The sequence below is a fragment of the Symsagittifera roscoffensis genome, chromosome 9 (assembly GCF_963678635.1).
Source record: "Symsagittifera roscoffensis chromosome 9, txSymRosc1.1, whole genome shotgun sequence".
In the NCBI taxonomy this organism is placed as follows: Eukaryota; Metazoa; Xenacoelomorpha; order Acoela; family Convolutidae; genus Symsagittifera; species Symsagittifera roscoffensis.
The window spans coordinates 45,621,950-45,642,052 of NC_087070.1; the positions used below are offsets into that span (position 1 = coordinate 45,621,950).

Consider the following 20,103-nt stretch of genomic DNA (forward strand, 5'->3'; position numbering starts at 1 on the left):
GACATCATTGCGTAGACTGGTTGAAAGCACACGAGGCGCATTTCTCGAGAACGAAGTTAATGGAGACTACAGACCTGACTGGAATTCCCACAAAAACGATCATGGGACCCATTAACTACAGGCCTCTTAAGCAGCTAGGGAGTCCTGGACTTATAGTAGAACCTCCCAAGCACCGAACTGGCATCGCCAGGATCAGGTTGGCAACCCCGGCGCAATTGAAGGTAGTAGACAAGCTACTCAACCCGGGGGGAATGGAGTTGCCTGACGCTGCTTACGAAGGTCCAAAGTTGGCAGAGGATCCCAGGTACGGGAAGCCCTGTGGCGGCACCCAATTGGCCAAGACTCTGGCAGTTTATGATAGAGCAGATCCAGCTGCTGCAAGAGTGATCATTGTGGCGGGATCAGACTTCGAAGGAACGTCTCCCAAGTTGTTCTGGCCGGAGACTCTGGTATACTCTTTGCCAGGAGCCGAATTGAACCAGATGTTGACCCTAGTGGTGGCAATAAAGTCGGAGATGCCCTGTGAACCTGAGCTGCTATTGTTTGCAGGAATGAATGACCACCTGCACGCGATGGGACTTCTTGAGCAACTGAAGGGCAAGGAGATTCCGACATCGAAGAAGATATGGGAGGCTATTCAGGCGTTATTTGCGGCGATGAATGAGGTACAAGAGAACGTAGCCTCGAGATTTGGGTCCAAGACAAAGGTGGTGTTTACCACATCCCCAGGATACGCCAGCATGCCACCCGCCCTACAATTCGTGTATGCGGTCTTAATCTTGATAGCGGAAGGGAGTGAATGGCGGATTCTGATGGCAGCCCCCAATCGAGAGCTGGAGCCAGTAAACTTGAGACTTTACAGATCAGAATTACCAGCGGCATGGGCTGACATATCTCATGCGCTGAGGGGCTTTTACGGACTAGCCGACGTCTTGATTGTATTGGATGAGGTACTCTTGCTAGAGATATCGAACTTTGCTAGACAACTCAAGTTCAGCCCAGTCATCGGGGACGACCACCCGGCAATAAACCAGTTGACGGCCAGCCTGTGGTTCCGGAGTATGGATGTGAGAGTCGCAAATTCCACCAGTAGGACTAGAGGTCCCAGCAACGAGAGAAGAAATGTGGTCGAGACGGAGAAACAGTTAGAATCGATGAAATATCGCTTGACTCAAGAGGATGGCTGGTGGCCATTCCTGACACCAAGGCTGGAGAACGTCACGAATAAGACGAGGGAGGAAGCACCACTCCTCGTGAAACAAATCTGGAGTTTTCTAGAGAAGCAACTGGAGCTAGCGGAAACGAGAGACATGACGGTGGTTAGATTTGTCTCGGCCGCCAATGAAGTGACGATTGGAGGATTTCGGAGAGAGCACGCCAACGGCGAATTGAAGACTAGGAGAGATTACGAGATTCTCAAGTTCTTGAGTCCTTGCTGGGAGAGAGAATTCTTGGCAGGAGTGTTCGGCACCACGTCGACTATCTTCGGAGCCTTCGTACAGGAGATACTGGGCATGTCCATCAGCCTGCTCTTGGCCCTGTATTTGGTTTACCCCAGATACTTGTTCAACATGGGCCCAGCATACATGTTTAGTCGAGGAGTGGAGACACTTCGAGTTGATGGGTATCTGGCACTAGTATTCTTGACCCATGGGGAATTGGTATCGTTTCATCGGTTAATGGAGTATGGAGAACCTCTGTCTATGGGGAGAGTCCACACGAGCATTGAAACCAGCTCCTACAAGTGTGCCGCAGGGTTGAAGACACTGCTGGTGCAATACCTCATGATGCAGAATCGATACATGACGGGTGAAGATGAGAACCCAACCTCGAGAGAAGAATGGGAGAAGGCGAACAGAGGGATGCCTCTGTTGACGGACCTGTGCCTGGCAATGAGGTCGGACCCAATGGGGATAATCCGGGGTCTAGAGGAGGTGGTGACCTGCATCTATGGTCCAGCAGTGACGTACGCGTTTCCAGATCCCCTGGTGATAACGTATCGTCACTCGGTGACGCACTTGAGTCTCATCAGCGTACTGGATGGTACAGCGCTGAATTGGTGTCAGCAGGAAGTGCTCAGGGCGCGTATGAGCAACACGGTACTCTTCGGAAAAGTGAAAGATGCTGAGATGATGGTGTGCAACTTCAGGGGACAAATGCAATGCAGAATGGGAGGCAAGCGAGAGGGCCCCATTGAAATGTATCCAAAGTTTTGGAACCTAAACCCATTGACGGCCAACGGACAAGAAGTCTTGAGAATCCCCGCCTGGAAGGAGTGCTTTGCACTAGTCAAGAGGGAGCTGGAGGCCATAATGGAGAAAGAAATCCTACCAGCCACCATGCCTGAGTTCCCGACAGTCAGGAGGATGACCTTGGGAATGAATAGTCCCTTGGTGGTTCCCTCCATAATGGCGAAGATGATGACGGAGGAAACGCAGAGGCATTTCACGGATGGCTGGGATCCCCTGTTCATCGGCTACACGGCGGCAGTCTACTTCCACACCAGCGAGAGGAAGGTAAATTCGTGGACGACGCAAGCGAAAAAGAGTAGAGGTTCGCAGCCTCCTGGATATGAGGTGCGGAAAGTCTTGAGGACTCTTGAAAAGGAAGGACTTGAGAATATGCTACCCATATGGGATGATGGCAGGATGATCGTGATGGAGGGACACGTCGCATTGGTGGACGAAATGAAATTTGCCACGAGAAAATACAAGGCACCCTATGGCTTGGAACAAGTAGAGGTGACACAGGAGGGAACAGAACTAGATGCAGCAGGTCAACTGCATGTAGCCCTGACGGAATATAAAAAGCTGGATCCCACGACACCGTCACCACTGTCTGTAGACACGCCTGGAGACAAGAGGAGTCGACCCGTTGAGGATCGATTCAAAAGAATTCTCGAGAGAAGAAGAAATGAATCAGAGGAAGAGAGTATGGATGAAACTCTCAGTGAAGCTGGAGAAGACATGGAGGTGGGGAATACACCTGAACCAGGGCCATCAGGGGAGGAACTCACCACTCAAGAGCTGTTGAAAGACTTGAGCGAAGAGAATTGGGCAGATACTGCCACACCGCCTCTGAACCCGTCCCCGCGGAAGAACCTAGAGTTGCCATTGGCAGGTGAGACCTTCAATATGGGGATGTTACTCTTGAGCTCGGAGGAAAGGGAGAAGAACACGTTCGAAGGGAACAGGGACATATTCTTGGGATCTCTCGAGGATGACGCTTGGCAGGAATTCCTGGGGGAATTCAATCGAGAAGTGGGCAGCGAGACGACGCTGGACAAGTTCAAGAAGGAACTGTGGGACGCAGTAGTGAGATTCGGGGAACCGCTCCTCATAGGAACGGGCCTGGATGAGAAAGCAAGAAGAGAGCTGCTGAACAAGCTAGTGGAGCTGAGGAATGCACGATCGAAGACTAGAAAAGAGAAATGTGAGGACAGCTCTACTCTGAAACAAAAAACTGTGGATAAAATGGTTGATGGTATAAAAAGGGATAAGGCTGGGACTAGTAATATGATTAAAAGTACTAATATCCTTAAGGCTCGAGCAGGGGGGAGGCAAGAGTTGGAAGGAGTGGATGGAGAGGTCGAATCAATGATGATAGCCACAACACCCTCGAGCAGAGATGTGAAGACTCGCAAGAGGAAGAGAGAAGTGGAAGGATGGGGTAGTCCTTCAGTGGATGCTGTTTCGGAAGGAAACTTGAGAGAGACGGCGCCCATCGTTTTGGCCCGATGCAAGACGGCGGCATACAAGAACAGCTCGGAGCTCAGGAAACCACTTGAAGTAGAAAAGGAAATAGAGGTTTCCACCAGTTCGACGTCAGAAGAAGACTTCAAGCCGCAGAAGGTAAACGTGAAGAGAGGTTCAACGAACGGACAGGTAGGGGAAGTGGAGATCGGCAAAGAATGGATCTCGAAGGCACATCAGGACATGGGCAAACAAGTGACGAGTGATCCATTGGAGAGGAACAAGACGAGGAACACTTCCCGGATGTGGTGGGTGGCCCTCGAAACATTGAAGGAAATGGAGGACTGCTTGAAGAAGTTGGACAGTGGAATAGCTCGCAGGCGACGCAATTGGGCCACCCAGCAAAAAGCCGAGGTTAATAAGATAGAGATGGCAAGTCATCTGAAGAGGTCCTGGCAGAGTTTGTTGAAGGATCATTTTGAAGAGGCGATGAGAACATCCTCATCAGCACCGCCACTAATGGCGAATCCCTTCGTTAGAACTGCGGGACAATTAATGTTCACCTGGAGTCTGGTGGGAATAGAGTTGGAGACATTGACCTCATATGACAGGCTGAAGTTGGGAAGCAAGAAGCTAGAGGTGTATCAGGCACTGATGCAACACGTGGCCAGGGACAATTCAGGCTTGAGCCTGGCTAGAAGAAAAGATGCCACATGTTTCTTGAGATGGATAATGTCAATGATGTCTGATAGCACCATCCTGGCATGCCACCAGAGAGCAAGTGGAAATAAAACCATGGAGAGAAGAGTCTCAACGATCATCTTGAACGTATATCAGAGTACAGGAATAGAGAAAGAAGATGGCTCCAGAGTATCCTTGGAGAACCATCGAAAGCTGGACGAGGTACGGAGGTTCTCTAATAAGAAGTTCGAGGAAGAACATGATGTTCACCGTAACCTGGCCTCGTCAGAGCAGTACTCGAGACTCAGCGAGAAGGGAGAATACCAATATGTGTCTGGAGTGATGGGAATAGCCTACAATCCCTTCTTAGACTCAGAAGCTGGAGGAGCCCACAGAAACCATGAGGTAGCGGAGCTACTGAAGTTTTGGACAGAAAGAATAATGGAAATGGACGCGGTGGAAAAAGAGGGGCCGAGCCTGGGCCTGATTCTTGAGAAAACACCAGAGGTGATAAGCATACCGCGCTCAAACAAGAGAGTTGAAGTGAACATGGGCGGTGGAAATGGCTTGTTAACCACGAACTTGGGAGTGGTATGGAAGCTATTAAGACCCTCCTGGTGTCCACTACCCATGCGAGTCTGATCGAGGAAACCACTGAGCGAGTGAGGTTGGCACCAACGGAAGATGAAGATCTGGCGAAGTTGAGTGTGCTGCATAAGCTAATCACGCCCCAGATGCAAGAGCCAAGCGAAAGGACGAGCGACCCAGGGTCAGCAAAGAAATTGGAGCCGGGTAGTTGTCTGGATTCGACGTGTGGGAACGGAGAGCACATCTGCGATGGACGGTCATGCGTCAGAATACTGTCGTTTCAAAAAGAAGACCTGGTCACTTGGTTCGAAGACATCACAGAAAGGGAGAAAAGTGAAGTGCAAATAATAGCGGAATGTTACGCGAGAACCACGGTGAATATAGCGACAGCTCTCGGATTCTTCTCGAGAATGTGTGGTCTGCAGGCACTGGAGAGATTGGAGTCTGAACATCATTTAGTGACGGCGTTGAGCGTAGAATCATGGCCCGGGGTGTTGCAGGTGACTCAAAAACACATCCGGAGCTGGAAGGTTGGTCTTGAGGCGGAAATGGGATTTCCCTTGAGCGAAGCTTATGGCTTGCCATTGAACGCGAAATCGCTGATAGGGTCAATGATGGCCAACTTGTGCGGAAGTCACTACCCGCTACACATGGCGATGGTGGAAGTGTCCAGCCAGAGAATACTGGTGGACAAGGCCTTCTCAGTGCCCAAGTGCGTGAGGTTGGCTCGGATGTCGCATCACTCGCACAAGTTGTTGAGAAAAATCAAAGGGACAGTACCAAAAGAATTGAGAGATGACTTGAGTGAAATCTGGGGAGAAGATCTTCTGAAGTTGGAAAGAGAAAACACGAGCGATCACGAGAGACAAAATGTGATCGGAAAACCTGTGGGAGGTACTCCGAACCTGGAAGATAACGACACGATGCACGAGAAAATGATGGAGATTGAGCCTCTCTTGGAAGCCTCAGGGGAGCGTAATCTCAGGAGCATTGAGATCTCTCATGGGGAATGCCCATGCCACTGTTTGGCACAAACGGTGTGGTACCCAGATCACAAGAACCTTTGCCTGGTGTGGGACGTGGAAGAGATTCGGTCGATCGGACTACCGGATCACCGGCAGAAGGTGACGCTCTTAGTAGTGAGTACGATGTTAGCTCTGAGATGGATAGAAGAGAACATAACGAAGTATAGGGAGGCGACGACGCCAACGGCTGAGTCAATATACGCGATAGACTACAGCAGGAGACTTGAGTTGTTGGAGACTGCGTGCAAGGTATTCGCCATACCGATGGAAGTCAGACACGTATGGAGCCGCTTGAGGTACTTTCCGTGGTTTCGGGCGACACTGACGTCTTGGTTGTACATGACAACGAAAGATCACATGAGAAAATATCAAAAAGAGTATCGACAGTTCCAGGCCGAGATTGGGCCGGAAGCTTTCAAGAGACCCCTGCTAACCCATCGTAATGCGATCACGACAGGATGGAAAAGAGTGGGCAAGATGTCTAGAGACAATACCAAAGCGAGGGAGTCGATACTAGAGGAAGACCTGGCGAAGAACGTGAGCTTGAGCCTGCACAACTCCTTTTGCTTGAACCGAGAAGCTAGGGTGAAGGCACTACCCAACCAAGCAAAGAGATTGCAGGAGCAGAGAGAATGGATGCGATCCTATGAACAGCTGAAGGCTTGGGAGGAGATTGTGATTAGTTCCGATGATGAAGAGGAACTGTTGAGACAGTTTGCCGCATCTAGCACTTCAGGATGCAGTACCTCCAAGACGAAGAGTACGAGATGAATGGGCAAATCGGATGGATCTTGAGTCTTGAGAGGGAAGGGGGGCTTGAGTGTGAATCCGAGTGAAACTTGGATCCACGAAAAAGAAATTTTAACAAAGCAAATATTGTTACTAATATACTATATTTATTATATAAATCGAAATGCTGCATGACAATTTCCTGATTGAATAGGACAAAAGAGATTTTTAAATGATTGGCTTGAAAAGCGAAAATTCAAGGGTGCAGGTGTATGCAGATTTTGGTTGCTGTTTAGCAATAGTGTGAAAATTTTAAATGGCTGTGAATTTTGGGGTGTAGATAAGCTTAAGTCTGCTGCAAACTTCTGTAAATGACCACTGGCACTGTATCTTGAGCAACACTCGGTTTTTCTGGGACTCACTGGCAGAAGACAGCACGCGATGAGGACATCGATCTCGAGTCCGGGGAGTATGTGCCAGTCGGTCATATTTGGAAGTTTGACCTTGAGAAGAGCAGAAAACACTTGATTTTGGAGTGAAATTTAATTTTTCAAAATTTCGAATGGAACATGTCATGCACGATTTTCTCGCGATAACTGAAAATCAGAAAAAGAAATCAGAACAATTTTAGAACAATTGCGGGAAAGTTGTCAGATAAAAACGAGTGGGAAATTGCTATTCGCAATTTCCATCATAGTGAACAAGAGTAGAGCTGTCCTATCTGAAATAGAAGACAGAGTATTCCCGAGAGAGTAATTATTCGAACTGGACCAGAGTGAACCTTCGACGGAAAGGTGGACAGCTTGAGTGTCCCAATGGTCCACATAAAACTTCGTTCTTGAGTTCAAACTTACCCTTACCATTCAAACTGATAAACATTGAACTTATCTAGTTACTTTAGTTAATTCTAGAGTTGCTCACCCATTTAATTACTTCCTGTGCTTGAGCGCATCAACATGTGAGTCCTTAATTTAAATTTCTAGAGTGTGTTTTATGATTGTTATGTTGAGGTAAGGCGAGTTTTAGGTTGATCCATCTGAAATGGATCAAAGTTCCACTGTCTAATAAAAAAGCAACTTAACGGATTGTTCCAACCCGGTTTTTAACGGCGTTCATGTATTTTGGGTATTTTGAGACCTAAGTATGGGGACGTTCTTAATTCTAGAGTGGGGGGATATTTTGGTAGTAGCCTTAAGCAGTAGCGGGTCGTAGTCTCATGTCACAAGCGAACCGAATTGGCTCCGACTGATTTGAGGCGGAAAAACACAAGAGATAGTGTCCCTGACTCCTGAGCCAATAGTTATAGGGCCTATTTTTCTTAAGCCTCATGTGTGACTGTAGTAGACGAATGTTACATTCTCGTCTGTTTTTCTGAGATTGAACTTTTCGTATTTGGTATTTGGCGTTTTTTTTCGGATCAATTGATGTCCAACTAAGTGTTGTCCGTCTTAATGATTGAATTAATTTTGATGTGCAAATAAAGTGTTTTTTTTTAACAAACTTATGCTCTCAGTCCTGTTCTATTTTAAGTCTCTCTCTCTCTCTTTCTATCTCAGATGTCATATTTTTTCTTTCAGATTACAGAATATGGATGCTGCTGAGCGGATTAAAAAACTTGAAGATGAAATTTCTCGTCTCAAAGGGGATATTGTCAGAGTACCGATAGAAACCATGAGTGCTGAAGTTCGGGACAGCAATCCGTATAGGTACAATTTTGGACGGCTTCTAGAACTTGCTTGGATTTCTTTGAAATTAGGATTTCGCAATTCATTGATTTCGTAATTCATCGACTTCGCCTAAATTACTATAAATGTAACTATTTCAGCCGACTGATGGCGCTTCAGAAAATGGGAATAGTTGAAAACTACCAGGTAGTTACGTTTTTTTATCAAATTAAATAGCAATTTTTAACCCCATCTATTATATGTTTAAATGCAGTCTTCTTTATCTCGCCATGTTTGAGCTTTTTCAACATGATTTTTTGCATGTTAAACGAAAGGATTTTTTCTTTTTAAGCCATACCGTATATTGCATGCTTAAGAAATTTTTCGAGTTTCCAGTTTGAGTTCAGCGTTTACTTCACCAAGTTTGAAATAAGCGACCCTATAGTGGGATGCTGTGAGCTGTGGTTTTGCTTGGGGTTGCGAATTTGGACTCAAATATGAATACGCAAGTCTTTTTAGCTTACGAGAAATTATGATTTTTGTGATTTTTTTTTCAAAAATTTCAAAAAATATGAAAGTCCAAACCTTGTTGATGGGTGATCTCAAGAGTTGCAAATCTTGCCTCCAAAATTGACGCTCAAATATGACAAGTTTTTGAGTAATGATTTTTTATGATTTGAAAATAAAATTTAATGAACTGGACAAACTTTGAAATTTGCAAAGCGTTTGTGGGGTGTTCTCAGATGTTGCAGTTTTTGTCTCCAAGTTTGGTTGCTAAAATAATCTTAGTTTCTGAGATATGCCGTTTTTACGCAAGCAATGCTTGTGTGATAGTATGAACTCTCTTTTTTTCGAACCTAAGCTGCAAATATTAGTGTTCATTTTGAAAGTGTTCATTTTAGTCAATAACCAGCTATTAAGTACAGACAATGCTAAGGATATTAATGCAGGCTATTGTATTACAAATAGCACTTTAGCTTCAAGTTATCATGGGTCTGTAGGGGAGAGGTTGGGAAGGAGACCACTACAAAATATGAGGGTTCAAGCCTGAGCAGGTTGGATTTTTTTAATAAACCTTTTCGTATACTAGTTAAAATGCGACCCCTCTATAAACCGAGGCATGTTAGTTGGTAAGTTTTTTTTTTTCAAATTGGCTGATACTGCTAATGCGTTATAATTGGCTTGCGTCACTTAGCAATTTTGTAGACTCACAATTGGCGTGCGTCACTTAAGAAATGTTGTAGACTCCAATTTTTACTCATTCAGTTTTTCCCAGTAGCGTTATCGCTCATGTTTTTGCTTGTATGCGAACTGCAACTTCGGCTCTGTGTAATATGATTTTTATCATCTCAAGATGTCTATATCTGGACTCTAATTATGGCGGCTCAACGCCTTTAACTGTCCTAGATATGATGTTTTTACGAATTTTCGAAATGTTTTCGAAATTTAAGTTTCAAAAAAATCCTTTTTGTATCGCTTAAAGTTTTCGAAGTTGACGTTTTTTATGACATTTTTAAAATATTGATTAAATTAACAGATAGTACTCATTAAACCTATGAAAAAAGTGTCTGATATTTTAAAAATAATTACCCTGGCTTAAATGATTGATGGCAGCAAATGATGTACATAAGGGCTAGTGAAATAAAGAACCTACTTAAAGAAGAATCTCATTAAAAATACGAAGATCTGAAACCCAATTTTTTTTGGAAATTTGACCATTTTAGCTTAAAAAGAAACTTTAAGTTGAAATTATCTTATCGTGTAATTGCTTACTCCATTTACATACTTTTTGGGGCTTTCAATTTAAGTTGCGCAACATTAAGTTGGTCTTTTGGGTCGCGATAGATTCGTTTCAGTAAGGGATCTACCGCATAGAGAAAAATGTGTCTTCTACCATAGTATTAATGGTTTTCTAATAATAATACTAATAGTTGAGACTAATATTACATACTAATATTTGAGAAATACTAAATTGGTGTGTTTTGAATGAAAAAAAAATGATTGTTTGTGGTAAAAACATTTCAGGTTGTTTGTGGCGTAAAAATTGGAAGTGTTAAAATTTAATCGCTCAGCGTTTTTTGGGAGCAATTTTTAAGTTTTCGACTCAATGCGCGTCTATTCACGTGTTGTTGACTCCTTGGCGGCTCAGTGAGTAATAGAAGCTTTGTTACTTCTCAGTTTTACAGTTTTTTTGTAACATTCAGTCGGATTTTACTAAAAACAACAAGGATAGCCGGTTGCTCTTAAAGTACTACAGAAAGTTCAGACCACAAAAGTTCAAAAAATAAAAGCGGATAATTGTTTTTTTTTTTCGGAAAATGTATTTTTTGTTCGCCTGGCTATTGGTGGTTGTGCACAAAATTCTAGCAAATAGGTGCGTTCCATGATAAGACTACAAAATGCATATTTGAAAAAAATATATGAAGCAAATTTACAAAAAAAGTCAATAAATTTAGCAATAGTAAAACTAAGTTCAGTTTTACAGACCTGCTCGCTTGTTTTTCTGCTCGAAAAAAGACCAAAATTTAAAAATTTCAACTTGTTTTTCTATACAATTTTTTTTGTAAATTTTTAATCACGACTACAAGGGCTTTAAAATAGTATATCACTCGACTGCGTCCAACGATTTTTTGTGGAATATGAAGTTGCGTGGAAAAAAATTGAAAAGAAAGCACACCCAAATACTTTGTTTAAGAAATAATATTCTTCAACAGTGTGGTCGAGACATTCTGCTACATGCACAGCATCCGGCTATCATCATTATTTTAATTATTTCTCGGGTGCTTAGTATCCGAGTGGAGATGCGAGGACGTGAGATTCCTGAATAGCAAGTCGGACATGCAATTTCCTTAAATAAAACAATTTGTTTTTGTTTTGATGGCACTTTTGCTGCATAGCGATAACAATTGAAAATGAACTGTAGCTACTTCGTTCGTAGCTAAAGTTAGCAAATTTTCAAGCGGTCGCGGCTCAGATGCGAGGATGTGAGATTCCTAATCTTCGTGTTGGACATTCGATTGTTGCACATCATAAAAATTTTCAAGACTGTTTTTTACCCTTTCTTTCATTGATAAACAAAGGTATTGCAATCAGGTGCTTGATTTTTTTTTCATGTTAACAACTTTGCTCACAGGGCTCATCTCGTGGCTCCTAGACTTCTTCGTCTCCTGATCTTGTTTGTCTAAAATAATCCGAAAGGCATGTTTTCAGCATGTTAGCATATTAAGTATCCGTCCTTTTCGAATTTTGCTCTGTTTGTAGATTGTTAGTTTAACAACTCAATTTGTTAAAATTTCATTTTATTTCTCCTTTTTCCGTTAAAACGGTTTCGACACATTTTATGCCTGCTTAGTAGCCTCATGTTACGCCGCTTGATGAGCGAAACTAGTTTTTTTTGTGCTTCTGTGCTTGTTTTCAGGGGGAGGTGGAGTTGAATTTTTTATCAGTTCCAAATCTGTTAATTTTTTTTCGACTTGTAGGGTTTTGCTCAGGTATTTTCGGCTTTGTTTCTGCTTGAGATAAGAATTTGGCCGTGTATGATCGATAAAGCCTTGTTCAGATTTTTGATTGCTCAAAGTTCGAGTGCCCAGTTGGAAATCTTCAAAAAAAAGCTTAAATAAATTTAAACAAAAACTTAAGCAAAACCCAAAAAAAAATAAAAATCGAAAGGTTTTTTGTTCGTTTTGCTAGTTAAGTCAGCAACGGTATCATTGCACGAATTTCTCTTTGATAGTTCTTGAGCGTATTGCTTATTTAATCGTAAACTTGTATCGTAAGTGGTGTGAAGCTCAGCTTCGACTCTGTTTACCCTTGCGATAAGAATGGGTGTAGCAACTGGTTACTAGACTTTTGTCCCTTAAATAACTTAGTTCACAGGTTGGCTCAAACTGGTAGTCATCTCCAATTCCGTTTTTCATTAACTAACAGACAATTTTGAGCAGGTCGATATTTTAAATACCTGTTCTGATCGAAATTTGTTAATTGATTGTAATTTGACCAACTCTGATGTCAATATACGTTTTTTTTTCGTTTTGTTTTTTAAATATGTTTTCTCGTTTCAGCTTAAAAGTTTTGGACTCCTTTCATATCGGAGCTCAAGTTTAACGGCCAAAAATTTTCTTCAAAATAGTCAATCATTTAAAATGCGAAGATTTTTTCGGAAATATAAAACTCAAATCAGCCAAATTATTTGAGAGCGCAATAATGCCATTAAATTTTTAACAGACAAATTATTTGGGAACGCAATTATGCCATTAAAATTTTATTTCATGATTATTAACCTGTGGGGTAAAAAAGTTTGTTTGACACTGAATTTTTATTCGCTGTTCTTATTTTTCAATCTGTTTTTGCTTAGCGAATTCTTGCTTTTCTTTTGTGTAATCTGTGGGGTACGCTCCTAGTGGGTTTGAAGAAAACCATTTGCGTATCCTCACTTAACAATCTTGGGTAAACTGTTGATTCATTTATTATGTGATAAAAAATATACTTTTTGTTTAATGTAATAGTGTATCTGATTGTTAAGTGAAATTAATTCTTCTTCTTCTTCTTTAGCGAATCAGAGATTTCACAGTAGCAATTGTCGGAGTTGGTGGTGTGGGGAGCGTCGCCAGTGAAATGTTGACCCGATGTGGAATCGGAAAAGTAAGCATTTCTCGTAGTTTTATACCATAAAGATTTCAGAAACAGTGAATACATGCAGTATTTCTTTCATATGAAGTTTCCATCTCATAGGCGTATCAGCAATTTAGTTTGAATGAAACAGGAGAGTCTAGCACTTGGAACAATATTTTTTAACTGAGTTCATTTTTTGGTGTTCAGTTGATCCTGTTTGATTACGATAAAGTGGAGCTGGCGAATATGAACAGACTCTTTTTCCAACCCCATCAATCGGGCCAATCAAAAGTGGACGCAGCAGTACAAACCCTCAAGTGAGTACAAGTATCCTTTGTTTTGCATTTCTTTATATATTAAAAGGTAAGATCCTTTGCAGTCATATCTTCGTGTTCCGCTTTGAAATCCGTTTCCTTTTCAGCCTTAGAAAAAAACTTGTAAGGGCACCCCTTTTTGAAAAAGATCTCCCTCCCACCGATTGCCCTCCCCCTAATTTGACCCATTTAGCATCCAAAGGGTTGCCCTGTGATACTATTTTTCGACATCAATTTCTGGCCAGTAGATAAGTTTTTTTAGGGGAAGGGGGCACGTATTTGACATATGTGTTAGCTTTGACGGTGTAAGCAAAAAATGTTGACAAGATAGTATCTAATTTCGAAATATCTAATACGAATGCAATCTGAATTTTAGTTGCATTCTAGGAAAATCAACCCTGATGTGCAATTCGAGCAGTATAACTTTGACATCACAACGACAGACAACTTTCCCCTATTTCTTAACGCAGTCAGGTTAGAAGAAAATGTTTTAATTTGGAATTTTTTTATTAGACAGGTCTTTTCTATACGGCCCAAGATAAAGCGACAATTCGTAACAAGGAATTGGCAAGTAGCAAACGCTTGCTCCGCTGTGCTCATATCCGACTCAAAAGGAATACTGCGCGTAAATTAGTGCTCCCAGTTTAATCTACTGTTACGAATGAAGTCATGGTACGAATATTCGCCTGTTACGAATTTTTGCCTCATAACGGCCCAAAGCTGCTCTTTCTTTTGTCAATAATTGGATAAAAACGTTCAAATTGGATTGGTTGAAATTAATTTAGCTAGAGAAAATCCGAATTTTCATTAAAGCTTAAGCCTAATTGTCGCAATTTGATAATTTTGGGCCGAGAAACTAGACAAACTGTTAAACTATTTAACTTGAGTCCTGCCTTCAAAAGCTGCTTGTTTTTATTTTAGCTCAGGAAGTTTAAGTGGATCTGCTGTCGATTTAGTTCTAAGTTGCGTAGACAATTTTGAAGCCCGTATGACAGTCAACATGGTAAGGAAATTGAGGCTAATCATAGCCAAGATTTAGTTTGTTTATAGAGAGAATTGGTTCATAGAACCAAAACAAATTCATCAAAGGTGTAGAAAAGGCGATAATACAGCGGAACGATTTTAATTTGATATCAATAGGCAGGAAAAGGATGGAAGGGTATTCTCAGCAGGGGCGGATTTAGGGGGTGAGTGGACCCCCCCCCCCCACCCAGGGATTTGACCCCCTGCCGACCCAAAGGGTCCCCCTTTGTACTATTTTGAGATATCCATATTTGGTGACGAACCGTAAAATTTTTCTCAAGGCGCCTTTGGCGCCAATATATACTAATTTTGAGGGGGGAGCGCGCGCCAAAAAACAACGCGTTTTTTTGGTCAAAATTTTGCAAAAAGTGCCTAAAAACGCTTTTTTTGGCCTGTTTTTCAATCTTTTGCCTTATTCTCAGATATTGTTTTTCCATCAATACAGGCTAATATTTAGACATGAACAATTTGTTGTGGTGAACAACAAAAAAGATTTGATTGATTTTATACTGAACGGCGTTATACAGCGATTGTATTGAAGCACTTTTTATTTGTAATTAAAAGAATTTTTAACAAACTTTAGAGCGATTAATTGATTGAATTTTGCCAATTCGGTTGTCTCATATTTTAGAAGTGTGACAGGTCAGGTTTATTCAGTGTTGTTTAGGCGTGCAATGAGCTGGGCCAGAACTGGTTTGAATCTGGAGTGAGTGAACAAGCGGTATCTGGACACATCCAGTTTATACAACCGGGAACATCGGCTTGCTTCGCAGTTAGTAGTTCTCCAACGTCGAATATCCCCTGGGTTGTTAATACTTTGTATTACTAATAAGCGTTTTAAAACTGTTTTTTTTTAATGGTAAAGACATCCGGTTTGAAAAGTCGAGGAACGAAGTCAGGGATAGTCTTTAAAATTTGTTCACGCTCAAATCGGCAAAATCCACTATAGAAAAGCGAAAGTGTAAATGTCACAAAAATGTGATCGACTTCTATTTTTGGTGGTAGATTTTAATTTTTAGATTTCCCAGCGCAATGAAAAATTTATCTTTGATCTAGTTTTTTCACATGTAGTGTATCTGACAGTTTCATGAAGTCGAAGAGGTATTTTAAGTTGATTTTAAAAAGACCTGTTTTCTCTCTTCAATAGCTTCTTGCGCGGTTTTTCTTAAAAAGTTGGAAAATTTTGTATTTTTTTTTTCAAAGTACTTCGATAGATAATTTTATAAGCGGAGCGTAGTGTCATTTCAGAGCATACACTTTTTTTTCCAAGCTAAGTCGCAAATAGAGAGGTGGTCATTTTTATTTTTTTTTATCTGATTATCTCTGGATCCATAGCATTATATTTTCGTAGCTGGTTTTTACGTGGATAGTTCCCTTTTTGATAAAAAAAACAAGTATTATGAAATTAAATCAGAATTGGTTTTTATTTTTGTTTGACGCTTTTGAAGCTTTTTGCATTTTTCGTAAAAATTTGATTTTTTTCAAGAAAAACTTTATCGATTTTGGCAAAAATAGAATTAATGGATCGGCCATCTACTGCCTATATTTTTCGCACAGATCTTGTGAATTTTTCCTGCACAACTGTTGTCGCCCTAATTTTTTTGATGCAAAAAATGCTGCCTTTTAATTGTACAATTTTTGCAATTTGGCTTTTTCGAAAATTGTCTCAAAAAATATTCGCCACATCCGAGATGAATGGTTTAATCGGAGAAATAGGGATCATAAGCAACTACGGTCTAATTTTATGTAGAACATTTTTTGGACTTTGAAAAATAGATTTTTTAATGGTGGACTGTTTTCGGAGGCTTTTGTTGAAAAATTCTCTGCCAAATCTGAGATAAGGGATTTAATCGATAGTACAGGTGCTAGGAATTTTCTCTGTATACTGGCCACTTTGTAGTTTTTGTAGAAAAGCATTGTTGAATTTAGAAAAAATAATAATTTTTCGTTGAATTTAGAAAAAGAAAAGTTGATCGTTTTTTTCTTAGAAATTCTTTAACATTTATTACACCGAAGACTTTAGTCAAGGTGTTATGGTATCGTGTAACGGGTTTTTTTTTAATGTTGTCTGTTGTCAAGTGTCGACAAATAACGTCCACAGTTATCAATTATCATGTGGGCTGGACTATATCGCGCTATGTCACGTGATTGCGTATGTTTGTTTCTTTATTTGTTCATCTTTATTTATTTAACTATCTGTTCTTCTATTTATTTAATTATGTTTAGTTTGCTTATATTTATTTATAATTTATGTATGTACATATTTATTTTTGTTTATTTTTATCACGTGTTTTGTTTATTTATTTAATTATTCTTTCTTTCATTTAGTTTTGCTTTTATTATTTCTGCGTGTGTATTTATTTAATTTATTTATTTTCATTTATTTATATTATGGGTCTGTTTGTTTGGTTATTTGTTCATATATATTTTTTCATGTCTATTTAATTATTTGTACATTTCACTTTTGCTTTTATTTATTTATTTATTTATTTATGTATTTATTTATGTATTTATTTATTTATTTATGTATTCATTTATTTTTTTATTGCTTATTTATTTATCAGGTGTGTTTTGTTTATTTGTTGATATTTATTTCTATATTTATTTAATTATTCTTTCTTTCATTTAGTTTTGCTTTTATTATTTATGTATGTGTATTTATTTCATTTATTTATTTTCATTTATTCATATTATGGGTCTGTTTGTTTGGTTATTTGTTCATATATATTTTTTCATGTCTATTTAATTATTTGTACATTTTGCTTTTATTTATTTATATATTTATTTATTTATGTATTCATTTATGTATTTATTTATTTATTTATGTATTGATTTATTTTTTTATTGCTTATTTTTTTATCAGGTGTGTTTTGTTTATTTGTTGATATTTATTTCTATATTTATTTAATTATTCTTTCTTTCATTTAGTTTTGCTTTTATTATTTATGTATGTGTATTTATTTAATTCATTTACTTTCATTTATTTATATTATGGGTCTGTTTGTTTGGTTATTTGTTCATGAGATATATATTTTTTCATGTTAATTTAATTATTTGTACATTTCAGTTTTGCGTTTATTTATTTATTTATTTATTTATGTATGTATTTATTTATTTATGTTATTTGTACATTTCAGTTTTGCGTTTATTTATTTATTTATTTATTTATGTATGTATTTATTTGATTTATTTTTTTATTGTTTATTTATTTAGTTTTGCTTTTATTTATTATTCATGTATAAAATAATAAATTTGGTATGTTAGAACTGTTATTCTTCAATTATTAGTTGTTCAAGTTGTTTGGTTTTGGCTTCAGTTTCTATGCCTTCGGTGTATTGCGCGTAGCGCCTATGTTCGAAAACTGCAATGCCAAAGATTAGGTTCAATTGAAAGAACGTGCCACAGGAAATTTCTTTGCACAGCATTTTTGCACTTGTTCGTTCAGAAATTTTTTGAGTTTATCAAAAACTTTGGTACAAAAACTGAGATAAAATGTTCAATCGAAATAACAAGCTGTAATTGTATCTCCTGCATAGGCGAGTTTTTCCAGTTTTGGCAAGAAATCCAATGTGGACTTGAGAATTATTTGAAATTTTTACCCATTTTTGGGTTTTGGTTTATTCCCCAAAAACGACCGTGCCGATTTTGAAAAAAAAAATTAAACGTAGATGTAATCTTTCCTGAAAAAGCGTGTTCTCCGTTCTTTTACTGATTATGGAAGAGCTAGTTATGGAATTAGTAAAATCAATTTTGACATTTTGAAAGTTACGAAAAACCTGTCGCAGCAGTACAATTTAAAAAATATATTATTAAACAGATTAAGCTGGGATCGTAGTGTTTAACGGTTGTTAAGCGGCCATGGCGCAGATGCTAGCACGTGTGAATTCCAATCTCCAGGTCGTTTTTCGATTGCGGCACATTGACAAAATTTTAATTAGTTTTATCTTTTTCCCCTTCTTTCATTCAGGTTTTGACCTCTTTAGAGTTTCTTTTTGCCCTTTGCGAAGTGTTCAAATCTTTGATTTGTGTTGATTTCTGCCTGTTGTTTTAGTGTGCTCCTCCTCTTTTGGTGGCGGATGATTCCCTGGACGAGAAGTCCTTGAAGAAGCCAGGAGTGTGTGCTGCTTCTCTCCCTACCACCATGGCAGTAGTTGCTGGATTCCTCATCCAGAACACACTCAAGTAAGTACAGCTTGTAGTCTAAAGGTTCTAGAAGATTTTATCGAATTTGTTTTTGCTCGGCGCACAGTAACGTGTTTGAAAGTTGATTCGCTATGTGATTTTTTTTTCAATTTTAATTCAGCAACAGGATTAGTCAATTTTAATAAATGTGAATGTCAGGTTTATTTACGATTTATAGTTTTTCCAAAAACTGCAAGTATTGTAGGTATAATCGAATGAAAGTCAATTTTGGGTGAGCAAATCTGGACGGTATTTAATGCTATCCATCTTTTTCTGTTTAGATATCTTTTGGGTTTCGGGCAAGTGTCCGATTACTTGGGCTACAATGCACTTAGTGACTTCTTCCCCACAATGTCGCTTAAGCCGAACGAGCAGTGTGACGACTGCCACTGCAGAAAGAGACAGCAGGAGGCGGCTGAGAGGAGAAGGGCGAATGAGAGTAGTGGAGTGGAAGAGAAGAAAGAAAAGAAGGAGGAGAAAGTAGTGCATGATAGCAACGATTGGGGTTGGTTAATTTGAAATCGAATGAGGTATGAAATTTTTAATCTACATCTTTTGAAAGTGTAAATGTGTCTGTTTAATCGATATCTTTTGAAAATTTAATTGTGTCTGTTACCTATCTAGTACTGTAATGGTTGTGTTAAAGAGCGAAGGCTTTTGTTATAATGAGAGCTCACGTTTTTATCATCCTATGTCGCGCATGTTTGAAGAAAATTTTTCTGCTCAATTTTTTGTATATAGAAGCGTAAATGAACGTAGAGATGACACATATGTAGGTCGTGATGTTTTTTTTCAGGAATTAATTTGATCTCGCTCAATTTGACCTTTTGCGGTTTTACTTTTGTATTCTTTTGAATTCAATTCAAATTCAAAGAAAGATAAATTACGTTCTCTAGTTAGCCAAGTGCTGCAAAAAAATTGTGAACGACTTCTAATTTTGAAAGTGGATTTTAATTTAATGATTTCTAGTTTTCTCTAGAACTTCATAAAAAAAGATCACACAATATTCTTGAAACTTCAATGTGATATATATACTTTTTCAAATTTCGAAAGAGTCATAGAGTCAACAAGAGTGCTCGTATATCAGGACAAAGCCCTGAAGGTTGCAACTGCCCCTTGATCATTATCGAATAGTTTTTTGGGAGAAGAAAATATTGAAAAACTAAAAATTTTGGACAATATCAACGATCAAGACAAGTGTGAAAATTTGAATCGTACGAAATTGATACGACGGACTAGCTAGCCTCAATTTGGAATGATTGTGTTGAGCGGGATAATTCGCTACCCTTAAATAATTCGCGTTACGCTTTAATAATTGAGGATAAAATGAGAGCATGGCCAAATTGGAATTTTTGAAACTCCAGAACTATACAAAAAATGATTGGAGGTGAAAGATATTTGTAAATTTGATTTCAAGGAGTCAATATTTTAATTGGGCATAAAATTGTTGGTTAAAAACTATTATTTTGATCGCCAAAAATTGACTGAAAAAAATCCACACCAAGCATAAATATTTCGTTTTTGTGTTTGATTTGATTTCATTTACACTTTTCCTAGGCTTCATTGGCTATGTTTTAATATTAGAGGGCGTGTT

The 20,103-nt window shown here is 39.2% G+C and overlaps 1 protein-coding gene across 1 annotated transcript in view; it reads left to right on the top strand.

The window, feature by feature from the left end:
- LOC134854375 (ubiquitin-like modifier-activating enzyme 5) overlaps positions 1–20,103 on the top strand; it is a 342,269-nt gene that overhangs the window by 319,717 nt on the left and 2,449 nt on the right. Inside the window, exons 2-10 of the mRNA XM_063870600.1 lie at positions 8,291–8,421; positions 8,541–8,586; positions 12,931–13,020; positions 13,198–13,307; positions 13,692–13,778; positions 14,226–14,307; positions 14,995–15,099; positions 18,379–18,509; positions 18,791–19,014. Of these exons, the coding sequence (XP_063726670.1) occupies positions 8,303–8,421; positions 8,541–8,586; positions 12,931–13,020; positions 13,198–13,307; positions 13,692–13,778; positions 14,226–14,307; positions 14,995–15,099; positions 18,379–18,509; positions 18,791–19,014 (994 nt within the window). The 5' untranslated portion in view covers positions 8,291–8,302. The remainder of the gene's footprint in view (positions 1–8,290; positions 8,422–8,540; positions 8,587–12,930; positions 13,021–13,197; positions 13,308–13,691; positions 13,779–14,225; positions 14,308–14,994; positions 15,100–18,378; positions 18,510–18,790; positions 19,015–20,103) is intronic.